At 36.3% G+C, this 19800-nt stretch overlaps 2 protein-coding genes and 1 non-coding gene across 4 annotated transcripts; all 3 read right to left on the reverse strand.

Moving 5' to 3' along the window:
• Nucleotides 1-5611: 5611 nt before the first annotated feature.
• Nucleotides 5612-6632, reverse strand: LOC147547395 (uncharacterized). The gene is made up of 3 exons (XM_086664946.1): nt 6532-6632; nt 5999-6420; nt 5612-5923 (listed from the first exon to the last, which is right to left on the reverse strand). Exons 1-3 carry the CDS (start codon nt 6556-6558, stop codon nt 5857-5859), a joined length of 516 nt encoding a protein of 171 aa, XP_086521072.1. The 5' UTR covers nt 6559-6632; the 3' UTR covers nt 5612-5856.
• A 301-nt stretch (nt 6633-6933) lies between these two features.
• On the reverse strand, nt 6934-7015 carry TRNAS-AGA (transfer RNA serine (anticodon AGA)). The gene has a single exon. It is a non-coding gene; the product is annotated as a tRNA-Ser (tRNA).
• Nucleotides 7016-7681: 666 nt separating this feature from the next.
• On the reverse strand, nt 7682-14963 carry LOC147547397 (nuclear factor kappa-B-binding protein). Of its 2 annotated transcripts, none has more exons than XM_086664944.1 (9): nt 14552-14963; nt 12790-13215; nt 12515-12651; nt 11111-11224; nt 10825-10908; nt 10432-10567; nt 9981-10141; nt 9742-9895; nt 7682-9636 (listed from the first exon to the last, which is right to left on the reverse strand). In XM_086664944.1, exons 2-9 carry the CDS (start codon nt 13105-13107, stop codon nt 8110-8112), a joined length of 2631 nt encoding a protein of 876 aa, XP_086521070.1. In that variant the 5' UTR covers nt 13108-13215; nt 14552-14963; the 3' UTR covers nt 7682-8109. The 2 variants fall into 2 exon arrangements, with proteins under 2 accessions (XP_086521070.1, XP_086521071.1); XM_086664945.1 differs by having other exon boundaries at nt 12790-13880; nt 13934-14770.
• Between the last annotated feature and the right edge of the window lie 4837 nt (nt 14964-19800).

Here is a 19800-nt window from a genome sequence, read left to right on the forward strand (position 1 = left end):
TAATAACCAGAGAACAACAAGACTAACATGCAAGCCAACAGAAAATGCAAGATTCAATACGAAGTCTTCTTATACCCATATCAAACAACTACCGTGTCTAAGTGTGAAAGATTGTAATTTTCCATGGACGAAATTCTAGATAAAAACCTCAACGAATCCAAAGATCCAACCGTTCATATAGAAAAATGTTTACAGTGACACGACAACACTTGGTAATATAGGTTTAAGAGTTGTAAACGTATCTCAACAATGTAAGCTTTGCGATTCAGGAAAACTTGAGACTAATTTTCATCTTGGGCATTGTCCAAGGTTTAAATAACTAGTTCATATCTCGGGGAATACAGATCGGCAGGGCAGGGTATAAATTGGGTTGTGAAGCCAAGAGATATAGAGAGTGATGAACTCGGTGAAGCTGAGTGAGAGATTAATGAACTCGGTGAAGCCGAGTGATATGTGATGAACTCGGTGAACCCGAGTGAGCGATGGAAAGATGTGAACTTGGGTTGGAATCGAGAAGGAGGGAGGGAGATTGAGATCGATTGAGAAAGATAAGTTGAAGAAGATACAAACTAAAGTAAATAACACAACAGTTTACGTGATTCAGTCGGAGGATCACGACCTACATCCACGGAGAAAGCCATGAATGGCTATATTATATTATCTCCACAATCGTGGGATTGATTGGTTACAGACTCAAAGACTCAATGCAACTCAACTCAATATAAAATAGATAAAGGTCGCTTCTATTTATAGAGTGATTCGGGTATCTTATTTTCCTAGGACTCTGTCTAGGATAAGTATAAATAATATCTTCGTATATCTTGGACGGTTGATACGAATATCTACGGATCTCGATTCATCTCGATCTTTACACTCTAGTAAAAGCCTTTCGGATTTTCTGAAGCAAGGAAAAATTGCAAATTAAAGGTGGTATCTATACACTTATCTGCTTTAGGAGTGGTGGAAGATGATAACGATATGTGAAGGAGTTGAAGGAGATGTCCTTCGACCAAGGTGACAATGCGAACAATTTTTCGGATAGGACAATTGATGTGGAAGATCATCAAGTCCGATTGATTTAGGGATCGTAGAGTTGTAGCTAGAGACCAACTACGATCGTCGAATTACGAAGTAATTCGCGGCTAACTTCGATCGGATCCTACAACGGGTTACACATAAGAGTGTCAAATTGATCTAGGATATGACTAGTGGGAGTGAGATATAATCATGGGAGTGTCCCATAAACATATCTCATAGGCCTAAAAAGGAATTAGGCAAAGATAGTACAAAAAGGCCAAAAACAGGGTTTTTGGGCCTTAGCCGATTCGGGCACTTCTAGGGCTCGGATTGGGCTGATTTTTGGAGGGATGTTTCCTTATGTTATGAACATTAAATCTGCCAATTTTGGCTGGGTTTGGACGTCATCTCCTTAGGGAATTGAGAAAATATCAATAGTTGCTATTTTCGACTATTTCCCTAAATCTTATTCTAAAGGGTGTTTTAGGAAACCTAAAAGGAGGTGGATTCTTATTAGGGTTCTATATAAACACTCTTAGGGCAGAGAATAAGGTGTGGAATTTCTCTCTAAGCTTTCTTACTCTACCACATCAAGTAGAGAGGAGAAAGTGAGCTAATTCCCATTAACTATCTATCTAGTCAAAGAAGAAGGTGTTCTTCTTTCCAACCACCATTGGTGTGCTAGCTATACAACAAGGTGGGAGATTAAATTGATTGCTCGTGTCCCAAGTAGAGGAGCTACACTTGAAGCTCTTGGTCTTCTTCAATCAATTCAACTAGTTCGAGGGAAAAGCGATTAAGGTAATCTACTATCTCCATTAGTTTAATTACTAGTTTTGCATGTGATCCTGGGAATACTAGTGTAGACATTAGATGTCTTATTTCCGCTATAAACACTAGTAGAAGGGTGTAAATCCCTACAATATGATCTTCAACGAAAAACTTGTTGGTGGAATAGACTGTTGAACTAAGATTTGTTCCTGACTTCATGCTTTCTTCTTCATCTACTTATGTTTTGCAAGTGCACGACTGGCGGGCTCCTCCAACTTGTAACAATAAGATAAAACTGGTTTTCATTAAATCATGTGACGATTTTAGAATTTTTGCCGACCTTCGCTCGATCTTGAAAAGAAGTTGACCGAAAGTAATTTTCTTGATTGAAAAGGAAATTATAGAATGATTCTCGGATTGAAAATAAAATAAAGCGTTTAAGAACACCCAAATCCTAGTGTTCACAACCATCTCGCCAGACGAGGGTATGATTGTCTGAAAAAAGGTCGATATTATTTTTTGTGAGCAACCAGAGAATTTTCTCTTTGGAAGAAATGGATATATATACACAACCATTCGGCAACTAAGGAACATGTTTCTGTAAAAGTTGTGAACGGACAGGTGTGAAAACTCTTAGGCAATTCTACAAGTCGTCTTGTAAAGGGATAAACCAAAAAGTTCTCATATTTTCGATATGAATTGTCTGTTAAAAAACGTAGAGCAACTCGGGTTTTCCATCATCAAGTAATGACAAACATTATCTCTCGCTAGTTCAAGACAAATTGAACAAAGATGGATAAGACCTTTAATAAGTCACTCAGTTTGTTATAGATAACTGATCAAAACATGTGGGATTACTGAATATAAGAAGATACTTCTTGATATTCAGAAACCAAAGAAATTTAACAAAGAGTTCTTGTGATTCAGGGGAACAAAAGGTCAATGTAGGAAGGCAAAACACTTGGACAACGGAAAAAACAAAGTGGTTGTCGAATCCATGACCAACATAGCTTATCTAAAATGAAACATATGTCTAAAATCAAGTATCATAAAAATAAATGTCAATTTATAAAATAAATCAAGAATTCAAATATTAAATAATTTTATAAATTAAACAATTTTATAAATCAAATAATATTATTAATTAAATAATATTATCAAATAAAAAAATTATTAAATAAAAAAAATTACCAATTAGCTGATTCTATTAACTACATAATATTATTAACTAAATTATATTATTAATTAAGTAGAATGTTAGTTAATAATATTGCTTATTAATTAAATACCAATTTATAATATTATTTATTAAGTCCAAAGTCCAAACCGAATGGTTTGGTTATTTCAAATATCAATCCGAACCAATCCGTTCATGGCTTGGTTCGGTAACCGATCCGAACTACGCATGAACGGTTTGGTTCGGTTGGATAACCGAACCACCTGTGACATTTTACCGTAGACAAAATTTCGCATTTTCGACTTTAAAAATCTGCTACAATTATACTTTAGACATGCTGAAAATTAGTATTGAGTCACAAATGATTAAATTCGCATGTGAGTAATTAACCCGACATAGGTTCTCAACATTCACGGAAGATAAAAAAGACGAGAAACATAGGTTTCTAATTGTTATTTTTTACTTTCTGATTGTTTTTTAATATGAAAATATTTTGATGGAACTAACTTAACTATTGAATCTCAATCATCCATAATCCCCATCATATATATTTTATATATATAATATATAAAATTAATAATCAATGGTTTGGCCCGATTTTTTTGGTTACCCGTTAACCAAATTCATAAACCGATCCAAACCACTCGGTTTTGACCTTTTGAAATCTGAACCGATCCAGACCATCATTGAATCGGTCACCAAACCGCCCAAATCCGTTTTGATCAAATTAGATTGGTCGATTCGGATACTAAATGTACACCCCTAGTTAAAATATGTCATCACGAGCGCCTACGGGATAGCCAAATTCATGAACTAGATGACAAATGGGTCAGACCCATTCATCTTCAAGCACCCAAAGCAACGAGAAAATATGCGCATATTAAATAAGGAGGCCAGCCCTGGATAAAAAGGACATCCTTGGAGTCTTCGATAAATAAGCCAGTCCTGCACAAAGAGATCCATCATTATCTCCTAAGCGAATCTCATATACCCTTTGGAGGCGTTGCTATTACTCAAGATAACAACTGACCAAAGATATCACAAATATATCTATTAGGCGAGCCTGCGAGGGTTGCTTTATCCGTATTCAAGGTGACAACAACTCCACGCATTACCACATTGAAGATGAAAGCTCACCATAAGGTGATAGTTGACTAGAGGGGACAGTTGACCATAAATCAGTATATAAGGAAAAGGAAAACTACATATAGATCATCCAATTTTGGACGAAGCAAATCGACCGCTTTCGCCTTCCTCACAAACAGAGACAGACATTCGATCCGTTGGGTTTTAGTGTCACCTAGTGTTCTAACCGGAATCTCAGATGTCTAGTACGTCGAACACAGACATTCGAGGTACTTGTTTTCAAAATCTCCTCTCACTAACTTCTTCCTTGACTTCACGAGCATATTCAAATGGAGACTGAACGAGCGATTAAAACAGATCGCAACTCCATTTCATGTTATTTTATATCGTTGGATGATTCTTTTTAAAATTGAGTACTGTGTTATGACTTCTACCGTGGTTGAGATAGTCTAGTTACCCAATTACCTAGATCATCCAATGAAAATTGAGTAGCGTTATGACTTGTGTTGTGCCTTCTACCATGGTTGAGATAGTCTAGTTACCCAATTACCTAGATCATCCACTGAAATTGAGTACTATGTTATGACTTCTACCATTTCTGAAGTAATCTAATCATCCACTGAAATTAAGTACTTTGTTATGACTTCTACCATGGTTATGATAGTCTAGTTACCCAATTACGTAGAGACATGCGTCCCATTTCAGTCTTTCCTAAGGTACAAAACACATTGAGATCAGTTGTCATTTTTGTAGACACCATCGGTTTGTCGCTCGTCTCAGCTCGTGTCATCCACTATGTAAGTTGACTTGTTTTTCAACGCCCCTATCTTGAATGTGAGGAAAGGCTATTAGAGGTATATATATGGTATATATATGATAACTAGGGTAGTTCAGTCATTTGCTCTTTTATGGCGTGTCGTTTTACCTTCTCCTACATATTTGAAGTAATCTTTCTCGAGCAAGGGCAGGGTCGGCCCTGAGCCTAGTCTGCCGCCTAGGACCTCCAAATTTAAAAGACCCTGATTTATGTAAATTTAAAAGACCCTGATTTATGTAAATTTAAAAGACCCTGATTTATGTAACATTATGCATATAGATAATATTATTATATGTTTTATTTTATAAACATATACATCAAATTTGTTTTAATAGTAGGGTTTTAATAGTAGGGTTGGCGTAGCAGTTTATTAATGAACTTGAGTTCACGAGTTTGCCTCCCATGACTTGATTTTTTGTTTTAGATGATTTTTTCTTGCTAAAAACAACCTATTTAAAAGACAAAATTATAACATTTAAACTTAATTAAAAAAATAAACATTTATTCTTATAATTTAATTTCTTCTCGTGTCTAATTTCTCTTGAAACTCCAATGAACATGTCACCTCAAAAGTCAAGGTTGGTACTGAGCAAGAAGAGAAGGCTGAGAGGATATAAATGATAAGTAGATTCGGAGAGGGAATTGTGAAGAAATCTTTGAACATAAAAAAAGTACCAAGAACTACTATCCTACTATGTCAAAGGAGGAAGAGTCTTCTGTCAACAAAAAAAAAAAAAAAAAAAAGGAGGAAGAGTCTATAAATAAAAAAAGAAGCGTCCACATCATCATACTAAAAAACCATTAACTAGCTATCTAGGCTATTCTCTTTTTCTTTGTGAGATTAATTAGGATGCTGCTGCTGCTGCCTTTGACGATATCATATGATGCCCACCAGCACGAGGACGCCCCAAGGCCAAGGATGGAATTAATCACTGAGCAGCACGAGGGTCGACTCTGTTGGTTGGTTGGTTGGTTGGTTGGTCGGTCATCAGTGAGTCGTAGTAGCACGAGGGTCCACCCCAACCGATTGTAATGTCTCTGCCTCACGAGGTCTCCTGATGAATGCACATCAAAATTAAGTACAAGGAAGAATGTGGTAGTTTAGGGTTTAGGACTAACTACAAACAAACCTGGTGTAAACGTCTCCACGGATAGGGTCCGAAATGGCACGGTTGTCATCGTTGTCGAATTCTTGAAGATGTGCTACCTTCCTAAAGAATGATCTATTGACCAACTTGTCAGCTTCACCGACGGCTACATCAGGGTTGTCTACCTCCGTTAAAGTCTCTCTTTTCTTCTTCTTAAGATTGACTGCTGGATTGTACATAAGCTGTTGATTGAGAGTATGAACACCTATTATACCTGCCACTACTATCAATCCTGCCGCCACATAAACAGGTGCATACTCCCCCTTCACCCACCGACGATGTTGATGATCAGATCCTCTCCCAGTACTCCCACTAGTAGTAGTAGATTTCATCTTTAATGGATTGTTTGTGGTCATAAAATTCCTCCTCCCAACATGATGTTGCTGTATTCTTGTCATCATAACCTGATTCATACAATAACACATGATCATCACTTCATTATGGGTTGTTGATTAATTAAGGGAGCAAATAGGTAAGAGTAGTAGAAGAAAATCTAAAGTAATACTAGTACTAACCCTTATTGCCTGCTTCAAAGTAGCCATTTTCTTTTCTTTCTATATTTCCAGCTAGCTAGGATTTATTTACTTACTATCTGCTCTTGTAAGAGATTCCCATGAAATGGATATCTCTATGATGATTCATTTTATATGTAGTACTAGTAAAAGTATTATTATCATTACTATTAGATTTTAACATTTTCAAGGAAGGGGAAGGAGAGTCAGCACAGGCGCCACAGCAGCAGGTGGCTCTCATTCAACAAACAGACACGTGCTCTCCATGCCACACGACACCGTATCCCCCTCAGGCCCTCACCATACGACACCTCATTCACCCAAAACTTCTTTTTTTTTTTTTTGTTGAAACATTCACCCAAAACTTAAATCCCATTAAAAATAAAATAAAACAAAATAAAGAAGCGTGGACGGCAGGATTCGAACCTGCGCGGGCAAAGCCCACATGATTTCTAGTCATGCCCGATAACCACTCCGGCACGTCCACCTTCCATACTATTGGCTATCTTTATAATTTCTAGTATTTTCTCTTCACTCTTTATCCTCCAACACAAACAATGCCCCCTGGCCTGGTCTGGGATATCTTATTTAGTATTGACACAAATTCATCCCACAAAACATTCCGCACCCAAGGTGGTGGTGTTGAGCATCAGAGCATCTCATTTTGCACAACCATCACTAGTCGCGGTTTAGGTCTTCAATGTTCTCGTATACTTTTTTCCCATTTCTTTGAATGTGTTAAGATCTTTACCAAATACTAATACGAATAAAGAGATGATCCGTTCTTGGTGCTTGGTCTGGAGTAAGTGACAAGTTTACATGATACATGACTTTTGTGCTGCCTCTCAAATGGAATTGCTTCCGCATAAGTGAACACTTTCTAGATGAATTATTCCATCGTCCTACTATTACCAGCTAAAAATGTAAAAGCTCAAGTCCAAATCCTTATTAGGCAGAGGTTCAGGTGCCAAATATGAGCCAACTCGCTCATATTACACTTTTTCTTTACTGCCTAGAGAAAGTGGGGATCGAGAAAGAAACTGAGCATGAAGAGAAATGATCCATCAAATCCCCAATTTTCAAGGTTAATAACGTAAAGCTAACTGACCTGTTTAAGTCCATCCTGTACTCCTGTAGTAGTAACAAAAACTCATGCACTGATTTTTGCTAATATATTTATTTTGTCTGTCAAAAATATGCAAGCAAGAGAGGTTAAGAACAAAACTAATGAAGACCCAGGACATATAGTACAATCAGGTCCATCCAAACCCTACCTAATCCACCAGTGACGATAAGCAATAAAAGGTTGAATTTGTCCGACTTAAAATCTTCTCTCTATAAATATTTACACTGGGAAGTAGTAAAGCTATGTCTTGTTTGTATGAATGAATTATGTATTAAGAGAGAAAAAAAAAACTTCCTTCCATGCTCTCTGCTTCGCAGTTCCACATTTTTGACAAGGCAAAATCTTCTTCGTCCCTCAAAACTTATAAACTCCTTTCTTCATCTAATCACAAGTATGGCTTTTCAAATAAAACCTTTGCATCCACTTGCAAGTCGACGTTTGCTCCCCAAGAGTGTTTACCTCAAGAATGACTTCTGAAAGGAGTCATGCATACCGTAAGGCTGATGCGCAAAATTCATCCTCGGAGTGCTGTTTGTATTCAAGTTAGATGCAGCCGGGGCAAGCGATACTGCCTCATGCCCACTAAAGTGGTTGACTTGTTGACCTGTTTGGGTGGGAAAGTTACTAGTCCGAGATGTAGGCCCACCCACAAAGCCCCTCCCTGGAACTCCCTGCTGCTCAGCAATCACGCCATCATATTGAAAATACTGTGATGTGCTGTGATCAGACACAGCACTGTACAAGTTTTCATTTGGTCGTCCATTCCCCACGCACTGACCTGGAATGCCAGATACACCTACTCCAGACCAACCATCATGAACGGAAGACCACCCCTTACCTGCTAAAAACTGTCCATTTGAGAGGAGGCTCTGAGATGGGGTCGATACATGTACAGGATTCCAGATCTGGGTGTCAGTCTGAGGGAGCAGTCGTTGGCGGCTTGGAATCATAGGACTGTGGTATATACCACCATCTGAGAACATGTTCTTGTTTGACACCTTATTCATGTACAATTCTCTCTCACTTATTTGCTGCCTCTGCTCCAATGTATGCCGCTGTTGCTCCCGGAAATGGCCAGGATGACTGTTACCAATTCCCACGGATCTATTTCTTGTCTCCAGCAACTGTACCCCTAGTAATTGCTTGGGTGGAAGAGAGTAAGATTGTGGCACCATTTCCCCTTGGACAAAAGATTGAATGTTATCAATATCAGGATTTCTGTAAGAACCCAAGTCAGAAAAACCTCTGCTGGTACGCTGATCCGATCCAATATCATGACAAGGTGTTGTCTGGAAAAAAGGTCTCTCAACATTGTTTTTGAAGGTTTCAGCTTCTACATCGACGAATTCAGCTGGACGATGTCTGATTATAGGCTTTGGTTGCGTAAGTGCCAAATCAGCAGATGTATACCCATGGCATATAGGCATTGGACCACGATGGTAAGATCCTATCATCCCTGTTGCAGGCCACAAGTCTTGAGCGGAGGATACGGAACCCCCCCAACCAACAGAATTCTTCGCAAATTCCGTGTCGCCTTGTACCTTCGACAGGTTTGAAGCAGCTTCTCCGGCTCGAATTATATCTTGGTCCGTCTCCATTTCCATACCCTTACCTTCGTCAGGATCTTGATGACTGTTAAGTGAAGGAATTCTCTGAAGGGCCTGATCATTTTTCACGGATATATAACTGATTGGAACTCCCTCTTCACAATCATCTTCAAATGTATTCATGTGTAGAGCCAGAGAAGAAACTTTTCGTCCGGAGATGTCTCGATTTCCCATCTCGGGTCCCCTATTCGTGTGCTCCAACTCATAATGACCATCAAGCAAAGGAACTCGTTGAAGGGGTTGACTCTCCACTGTACGGGCAGGATAATCTACTTCCTCTTCATAGTTTTCTATATCCTCTGTAACTTCATGGTATATTTCTCCATCGTCCCTTTGTTCTTCCAGCAAGCTATTTGAATGCGCTATCTTATCGTCCTGGACAACATTTCACAAACTACTTGTCAACATCGAGCAGCATGGAGTACCTATTACAAAAATTAAACCTTGAGGTAAAAACACCTTCGATTGCTACAAACTTACATGTAAAACAGGAACAGGGGAGACGTCAATCACCAAATTTTTCTTCTTTTCTGCCATTTCTTGCTCCAAAGATATCTTCCACTTTTGTCTTTGGGACTTCCTCTCAGTCCAACGTGCAAAAGCTGATGGCAGATCTATTTTTGTCATGTGCAACCTACATATGCACGTACGCGAAGGACTTAGCTTCACAATGTCCAAAGCAATTTTCTAACTATAGTATAAACTAAATAAATACAAACCAATGCTCATGCAGCCGCTTATCTTCTTCTGTTTCAAATGCTTCGTATGGTTGCACATGAAAAAATTTGATGTCACCTAATACACTAGAAACAGACTTGGAGTGAATGCCATCACCGGACTGCTTTATACGCTTTACAAGTCCATGTTGCTTCTTGCTTACCTAGACGAAAACAAAAATGATGCCAGAGGATCAGCTGAAGAATTTTAACGGACATAAACAAAATATGAATCTCTCTATAAGGGAAAGAGAGGAAAAAAGGGAAGGAGATATATCATCAGTATGCCTCATGATCAATCAAAGACTCGAGTGTCAATGACCTAGCTGTACATATCTAGGCAAATTCTAGGTTTTTTTATAAAAGAAGAAATAAGACACTAGAAATAAGAAATGAAATAACAGACAATATTATAAATTCTATGCAAATATGATATCTGAAAAGGGTAACCAACCTTGAAGTAGGACATGTACTTATCAACATCACCAGATTGAACGCACACGCTTAGCGTATTTTCTTCTTTTGCGAATTTTGTTCCCACTCTGGCCCTTTCTGGGACATTCTTAAACCTGTCCCTCATTAACCGTTTCCTGGATATCAAGAACAATCCAATCATTTCACCCTTATATGGTATCCACGCACAGGATAGGACGCTGATGGCTCACATCTAGGACATCAGTACTACCCTTAACGTTTGTGGATCATAAACATAACAGGAATTGAGCAGTCATGCTTGAAGTTGGATCAACAAACAGTATCCAATATCCCGAAAATAAACAAGAGGTATACTTTGGGAAGTGTGCCTCTTTTGAACCTGATACATGCCAAGCGTATGATAGAGAAATACCTGAGTATCTGATCAGGGAAATCCTTTTCAGGGTCTTCGCAGCTACTATATAATTCCTTCCACATCTGCAAATTTCCCATCATCCTGCGAGCGAAAACACAATGTTATTTCCATGAAAAATTTTAGAAAATTTTCATATGACAAAAGTATCTTGCTTTCTTTTGCCGTCTTTTTCTTATGCTTTTCCAAATTTCTATTTTTTTCCAATTCTTTTTCCTCGTGCAAATGAACAACGGGGATACTGGCAAAATAGCAATACGAAGAGCAAGCAGACAATAGAACACACCCATTATGGTACTTATGTAACTCCTGATAGTAAGTTTTCTTATTGGCCTTGATACGCCTTTCCTGACTCAAAACAGCATCTGGGTGAAGATTGCCAGCACAAAGTGAAGAACCCCTGCAAGAAAGTTTTCAATGTGAAGGAATCAAAATAAGATATGGTTATGAATCACTATTAAGCCTCAATGATAAGTTCACTATCTTTTACGCAAATGCAATACTATGTCTCTTCTAGTTCATTTGTACTTCGCCTTGCATTTCCTTTGCATCACATCCGTCTATTAGCGGTTAGACTTTCTTAACGCCTTACACTTCACAGCTTATAGAGGTAAAAACTAAAAAATCAAGCTCTTAAATAGTTTCTGATACCAGAGGATCAAGAATATAGTTTTGTTTACTCGTTAAAAAACATAAAGGTAAAAAGATCAAGAGAAAATGTGCACCCTAGACTGTTCCAGTATAAAAGCAACAGTATTTGCAGATATTTATGAAATTATAAGTCTCATGAGAAGTAATGCTCTTTTAGCAGTCATATTTGAGGTCTTAAACCAGCAGATGTGAATGAATAACCAAGCCTCATAAGCAAATGAGGGTAAATAACATTCATAAAGATTGTAAGAATCATAGACAAAAACTAAACATGAACCATAACTTGCAACGTCATAAATTATATTAATCACTTGAGAGGGGAAGTCCTTTCTTTTAAATGTAAAAGCAGGTCCTAATGCACACATCACATTCAGAAATTGAAATCAGTAAATAAAGACTCATTTACCTTAAGTTAAAGCGAGTTTTAGTGACAAGAAGATTGTACAAATAACAAAAACAAGCTATATATAGAATCCTTAACTGTTTCAACGTGACCTAAACGAATATATAACTTCGCTCAGGTCAGTTATAGGCATGTTTATGCTAATTGTAGTGCCTTCAACTGCCCAGATGCCTCAAAATTGTAAAATTTTAAAATGGAGCCGACTAGGACATAAAGTCTGGTATAGACTCAAGAGTATGAAAACCAAAAATTGATCGCCAGATTCTTTTGTCAATTTTCTTTTATACTAGAATGCAGATACTACACTAGAATGACCCCTCTAACCATAGGTATACCATTTTTGTGACAATATCTAATTAGTAGAAAACGTTAGATAAGATAACACTTGTTGTCAGCTTAGAAAGAAAAGAAACAATAAAAAATAGTGGATGTTCTAGAATCTAGGCTAACAGCATTCAGAGCTGGTATATGAAGTATGGTATTGAGGGTCTAACGTACATACGTGCTCTATTAGAAACTACAATGGAAGAAATGAAAACAATGAAATTATCATTTCTTAATGAAGATAGTGATGATATGATTAATTAAAAATTATTTGTCTAGAACACAAAGGAAAAGGGGGAAAGCAAGACTTGCCACTTATCAGAAGGATTTCCGAAGTTTAGATTCTCCCCTGAAAGCAACCTCTGCACCATGTCCTCTGAATCGGTTCCTTTGGGGAGAAAACTGGAGAGAAATTTTTTTTCTGATTCGGAGAGATGCTTCTTCCAGACCTGATATGAATTCATAGGTAAAGTAAGAAATATATACATCACAAGGTGATGATTAATGAATCAACCATCAATTAATATAAATAAACACATAGAAATATTAAGGGAAAACGTATAAATAAAGATGTGAGTTACAAATACCTCATACGTTAAAACTGCAGTCATATCCTCCAAACAAAATATTTCCTGAGGAACGGCGATAGCGTCTGCTAAGCCTGTATGCTGTTTAGGAAAAGAGTCCATAAAGGGAAGCAAGGAACTCCAAGTTATCCCAATTTGTTCTGTATTGGTAGCAACCCTCTTTTGCTTCCCGTCCCACTCGAGAGAAGCATATGAGCTTACGTCCGACAGAGAATCTGATGATTCCATTATCTTTTTCTTCTTTGCGCTGCATTGATGTAAATTGTGACTTACAGCACTAGAAGCACTCAATCGCTTTTTTTGCTGACCAGCTGCCATTTTCGTAGTATGAGATGTATCAGACTCCCTCCTTGTCTATGCAGAAAATTACCTTTTATTTAACAGGTGAGACAGACCTTCATACCAACATTATATTGTACCTCTTGCCTGATAGATTAGAACAACACAATCATGAAATATATCAACTTTTCATCCACTTTCATCAATAAAACAGAGCATACCATCATCATCACAAGATTTAGTTTTTGGACGAGTACTCCAACAGCCATTACATCAAAACGTGACAATGATACATCATGAGAACGGAATATAAATTATATGAACACAACATTGACACTTGAGCCCTTAAAAGCCACATCAGGACCGTTAAAAGGCATCTAACTACTCCATAACGGTTTCAACAAAAAAAAAAAACTACTCTATAACGGCCTTAACCCATCTAGACACTACTCTAGCCTTACACCATAGGTTAAATGGGATAAGGGAATAGTGTACATTAGCGACCCTAAGGATCGATTCCATGACCTTTTGGTGTTTTAGAGGGATATTAAGTGTGACGCCCCAAGCCTTAGCAGTTAACGATAATGTCCCCGCTTTTGGCACCTGAGGCCCAAGCCCATAGGTACAGGGTTGTGGCGAAGGCTCCACGAGCCTACCCAAAAGGTCTCGCCACTTACTAAGCTTGAGCGTTCACCTATAACCCAGGCTCCGGACACTCTCTTGAGCGATGTGAGACTATCACAATTCCCACACTCTCACCGAAGAGCCGTCCTCGGCTCTAATACGGTAATACCACTAGTAACGCCCCAAGCCTTAGCATTTAACTATATCGTTAAATGCTAAGGCTTGGGGCATCACACTAAGCTATGAGTGGGTGGGTCATTAGATTTGGTTAAGAATAGCAAAATGCCAAAAAAAAACTTTTATTCTTTTGAGAAACTTACATGCTTCAGAAACAAAAAAAAAAAAAAGAACAATCAGCAAAGAAGGTGCAAGCCAAGACTAAAGTTCCATATATGGTACAAATGTAAATAGAAGTCTGAGTAAATAGACAAAAACAAACACTTAAATTAAGACGTAAAGAGAAATAAGTGGAAACTATTGAGTTTCATTCAGTCATACTGTCTTACAGTAAAATAGTTACCACCCAAAATAAGAAGTTAGTTAGTAATACCAATACAAAATAAGAAGAAGAGACTGAAAAAGCCTACAAATTAGTATTTTAGTTGGAGACTCACGTTTTTAGAGAAGGTTGTAATAGGGTTAAAGAAATACTAGTAATAGATTGAGATACAAAATAATTAACCCTAAGAAATCGAAATCAAGACGATTATATGCATAAATACTACCAATACAGGAGGGAAACTTCTAATAATAATAATAGTTTAAATTTCACAGTCATATAAGCATAAACAGTTTTTGAGTTAATCTAAACCCTAGCTACAAATCGAATTAGGAGGAGGAGTAACGACTGGATGATTACCTGTAACATAATCGATTTCTTGACTGAGAAGAAGAGGAAATTAAAGAAGCCCTTGTATAAGTTGAAGAAACCCTGATAGAGAGATAGAGATTGCGCGATCGGCTTCTTTCTTCGTGAGGAAGATAAAGAGATAGAGAGAGAGAGATAGAGAGAGATGTTCATTCATATCATATCAAACGGAGGAAGTGTTTGTTTATCTCTTCGTCCCGCCCTCGTAGCATCAGCAGCAAGTCGGCCCCCCTTCGTTCTACCAAGCCAAGGTGAGGTGGTGGGGTCCATCTAATTTGCCTCGTGCGGGTAAGTGGATCAGATCAACCGATAGGCGGGTCCCCCTCATAGGCTCATACCACCCTACTTTTGGGAGGTTAAGTTACTTCTGGGTTTTGCTCACGTGCTTTCCTAAGCGTTGGATTATTAATAAGGTTGCACTCTTACACCGTTAATTAGGGTTTCCTATGTCGCTGGCAACTCAATATTTTTTTTTTTTTTTTTTTTTTTTTGTTGAAATCAAATACATTTACTTACGAGTCTATTACAATAGGGTCTGTGGGTATATGGCCCAAAATAATATTCAAAAAGGGTTTAGGGTCCAATCTTCCCAAAAAATGGATTTTTAGTCCTTTTGCTCTTGGGACTAAAAACCCTTAATATATATTACATAATTCCTTCCATGTCCCAGTCGTTTTTCACGGGATTTTAATGTGTGGGGCCGCACAAAAATTTCAAACGGTTTAATGTACCTTGATTTTAGGATAAATTTAGGAAAAAACGGTTAGATTCTCACGAAAATTTCTCTCTCTTCTATAATCTGTTTAGAAACAAAATCTAAACTTTTCCAAATCAATTTTCTCTCTCTTCTTTACAGATTTAATATGGAGATTTATTAGCCAAAAATATGGAGATTTATTAGAAAAAAAATAGATAGAAACAAATCATAATTTCTCTCTTCTCTAAACAGATTTGGAAATCAAATCTTCTCTTTCCTATTATCCGAATCAATCTAGGATCAATTTAACGTGATTTTGGGGGTTAATATACAAAACATATATATATATCACTTTCTCTCACTTAACTTTCAGTTTTGGAAATAGTATATTTTTCTGGGAACATTAAAGCAGCATTTGTTTTCGTTTTTACTCATACATAAATACACATCGAATAAAAATTATGAAACAAATACGTAAATTATGTATTATTTATGACGAATAAATCATCATTAGTCAAGTATACAACGTAATTTATCAAATGTATTTGGGTCTTGTTCAGTAAATTACACATAATTTCTATTACATTACACATAATTTCTTTTACATTACACAACGTTTACATTCTATTACAAAAAAATCGTTTGCACTATATTGTCGAAGAGCATATGTAGTCTTGAGCAGGACAAACAACATTTACACTATATTGTCGAAGAGCATATCCAAATGCTTTTGCACCACCAGGAAACAAATGACCAACTTCAGTAGGAAATTCCATAAGTAACAACAAAACTGCAAAAAGAAAACATATACATTTGTTAACGAAACATATAATTTACTAGAAACGACATGTATAATAGAATAAATTATGCATACTATTTGTTAAACTTCATAATGTGTTAGGAGACAAACATAACGTTAATTCGAATCACAAGGTCACTGTTATGTGAAAAAATATGTATAATGTGCAATAAATTACATATAATTTTTGGAACATTTATTGTACTATAAACAGCAACTATTTTGGGAAAAAAGTACGCGTAATGTTGAATAAATTATATTTAATTTATGCAGATTTATAAGATGTTTTTGATATTATTTATAAAGTATGAATAATTTGTAACAAAATACATATATTTTACATTCTGTTATAAAAACATCGTACAAAAGACGTCTGCGTTATGTATGTGTTATGTTCTGTAAACATCATGTAATGTCGTGTAAATTATATATCGTTTACATTCTGTTACAACCAAATCGTACTAGATCTACTCTGGATAAAAAAATGATATGTAATTTATTGTAAACGATCCGTAATTTATGTTAAATTATATCGTTTGCATTCAGTTATAACAAATCTTACGAGATCTTCTCTGCATCAAAAATTGTACGGAAACCTTGATGAAGATTTGAAGAAATAATCTAAAAATCTGTAACCTAAAACTATTAAAAAGTAACAAAATACATAGATACAAACACTTCTTAATCGCATTATCTTCAGTAAAGACGGATTTAACATTAACATAATAAAATCGGTTATGAATCTTAGAGAGAGAAAATACTGAATAGTGATGAAGATTTGATTAGATGATACAGAGAGAAATTCGATTATAATAAAATTCATGAACAAAGTTCAAGATGAAGATGAAAAATATTAAACAGAAAAGAAGAAATCAAAACCTTTAACATTACTTGAAAAGCAATATTAAATCTGATTCAGAATTTGTTCCAATGGAACGAAAAATGATTTCTGTAATGTGTCTTACCTGATAAACGACGAAGAAGATAATTTCAGTTGCTCTAATGAAGAAGAAACAAGATTTCTGAGATTAATGGATGATTATCAAACGATTCTGATTTAGAGAGAGAGAGAAGATAAGCAGGTTTCGGTTACTGAAGATAATGAAGATCACGGTTACTATGTTTATAAACGTGATTGGAGAGAGAAAGGTGGGAGATAAAAATGGAAAAAGATATTTTCCATTTTAGAATGTAAATCAGATTTTATATATAAAGAAGGTTAGTATAGGTATTATAAATTAATATGTATTCTAGGGATTTGTGTTTTCTCTCTAGATGACACCAAATGGACTAGATATCCATTTGTATTATTTTTTGGATTTTGAAACCCTTTATAGGATTAGAGAGGACTAAATGTCCTATTAGGACCCATTTTTTGGACTATAAGCCCAAAAATTCATTACAATATCCAAATTAAAAAGATAAACATAAATAGTAAGCAAATTAATACACCAAAATACAGAAATGAGGAATTGCGTAAAATAACTTCGTGTTGTGGATCTTCCTTTATTCTGTGACGTGTGGCAGCTCTTCAAGATGATTACGTGAAAGTTGGTCTTGAGATTTCTTCCAATAGATTGAAAGATGTAACTAGTACCTGCCTTCCTGTAACATGTAAGATGGATTAAACAGACACCCGAAGTTCCAGAACGAAACAAGGGTGTCTGTAGGGTGGAACCAAAAGATGGTTCCGGGGTATCCCGTCAGTATTCTCCATATGCAGAGACCATATCCGTTCGAGTTCCACAAAGTAGAATTTGAACAGACACCTGGTAAATGGGATCGCCGCCATAGCCCGAGTATAAATACTCAGCTAATTCGACAAAAGATCGCACATGAATTGCGACAAGGGGTGGAAGTGAGCATGTTAAGGACCTTGGATAAGTAGTTAGATCTATGCTAAAATCAAAATCGAAAGAATTCGACAGAGATTGAGTTGAAGCGTAAGAGACAAAAGGTGGGTCGCTAGCAACTCAATAGATAAATCAAAAATGGGGCAAAGGTCCAAAATCCAAGTCTAAATTCGAACCCCCTCCAACTTGTCCCTAAAATAAGCTCTAGGTCCAAATGAGTCAGAACATGTACTGTCCACTGACTTTTCCCATTTTTTTTCTTTTCTTTTTTCCTCTAATACCCCTGTCAGGTACAAAGGGGTGTATACCTTACTTATTCTGACATTAACATTAAATACAAATCTCATCTCTCTTTTCATTTGATTTCATCTTATTCTCTCTCTCTCTAAAAGATTGTTGAACCAGAAAACTCTTTCTCTATCAAAATTTTTGGCTGAATCTTCTTCTCGCTCACATTTTCTCTCTCTCTAATAGATTATTGAACCAGAAAACTCTTTCTCTTTCTAAATTTTTTTTTTGAAATCACCCCTTCTTATTTGATTATCATCTTTTTCTCTCTCCCATTCTCTCTCTTTAAAGGATTGTTTGAACCAGAACTCTTTCTCTCTCTAAATTTTTTGCTTAAATCACCCACTCTGTCTCTCCCGCGTCAAAATTTATGTGTGAAAATTTCAATTCCCGCCACGTATTATTCATCAGTTGACTTCTAATGGGTGATTGGGTTTCAGTATTTAAGTTTAGAGTTTAGAGGGTTTCGGTGTTTAGAGTTTAGAGTTTAAGGGTGTAGGGTTTAGGGGTTTAGGGTGAAATCAGAAAACTCTCTCTTTGTGCCTGTTCCTTTGATTATCATCTTCTTCTCTCTCCCACACTTTCTCTCTCTCTTTGTCCCTAAAAGATTGATGAAGCAGAAAACTCTCTCTTTCTCTCTATAAATTTTGGGTAAAATTTCCCTCTCTATCTTTCCGACCGCAAACATGTTTCTTGTACACAACTTTCTTCCCTGCACACGAATATGTTTCTTGTACACAAATTTATTTCCTGTACACAAATCAATTTCCTAAATATTTCTGATTGTAGTAGGATCAGTTAGAATGTAATACAAGTATATTCCACAAATGATTGTAGTATCAAATTCCCTGTACACAAATCCATTTCCTAAACATTTCTTATGTATTGTAAATTAAAAAAAATTTACATTTGGTATACATATTATTCAGGTCAAGAAGAATGTAAGTTTGTATTTCTTAGTACATAATCTTGTTCTCCAAATGGAACATTTGGTATATGAATTATTTGAAAGTGCATTTCTGGTTGTACAAGGTGATTCTCCAGTAAACTTCCATGTACTCAACTTTCTTCAATGTATACAACTTTCTTCCCTCTACACAAATATGTTTCTTGTACACAAACTTATTTCCTGTATACAAATCAATTTCCTGAAAATTTCTGAATAATTTATTTCTTGTACACAAATTTACTCGGAATAAATTTTTGTATCACCTGACAACATGTTAATTATGTGCACCGTAATATGAACATGGAAGTACATTTGGTATATGTATCATTTGAAAGTGCATTTCTGGTTGTACTAGAGGATTCTCCTGTAAACCTAACATTCTTTCATGTACTCAACTTTCTTCAATGTACACAACTTTGGTCCCTGTACACAAATATGTTTCTTACACACAAATTTATTTCCTGTACACAAATCAATTTTCTGAACATTGTCTTCGGAAACAGGGCTTAACATGTGTTACAGAATTGGACTATTTTTGCTTATTTCACTTCAAATATTTGTTCTGGGAATATTCAAATGTTGAGTGCATAGAATGTTGTACTGAACATTTTTCAATTTTTTGTAAATTATTCCGAAATCGATTATATTCTTGTA

This window comes from Eschscholzia californica, unplaced genomic scaffold (genome assembly GCF_041429995.1).
Source record: "Eschscholzia californica isolate CP2 unplaced genomic scaffold, dmEscCali1.0.p SCAF_3, whole genome shotgun sequence".
Taxonomy (NCBI): Eukaryota; Viridiplantae; Streptophyta; class Magnoliopsida; order Ranunculales; family Papaveraceae; genus Eschscholzia; species Eschscholzia californica.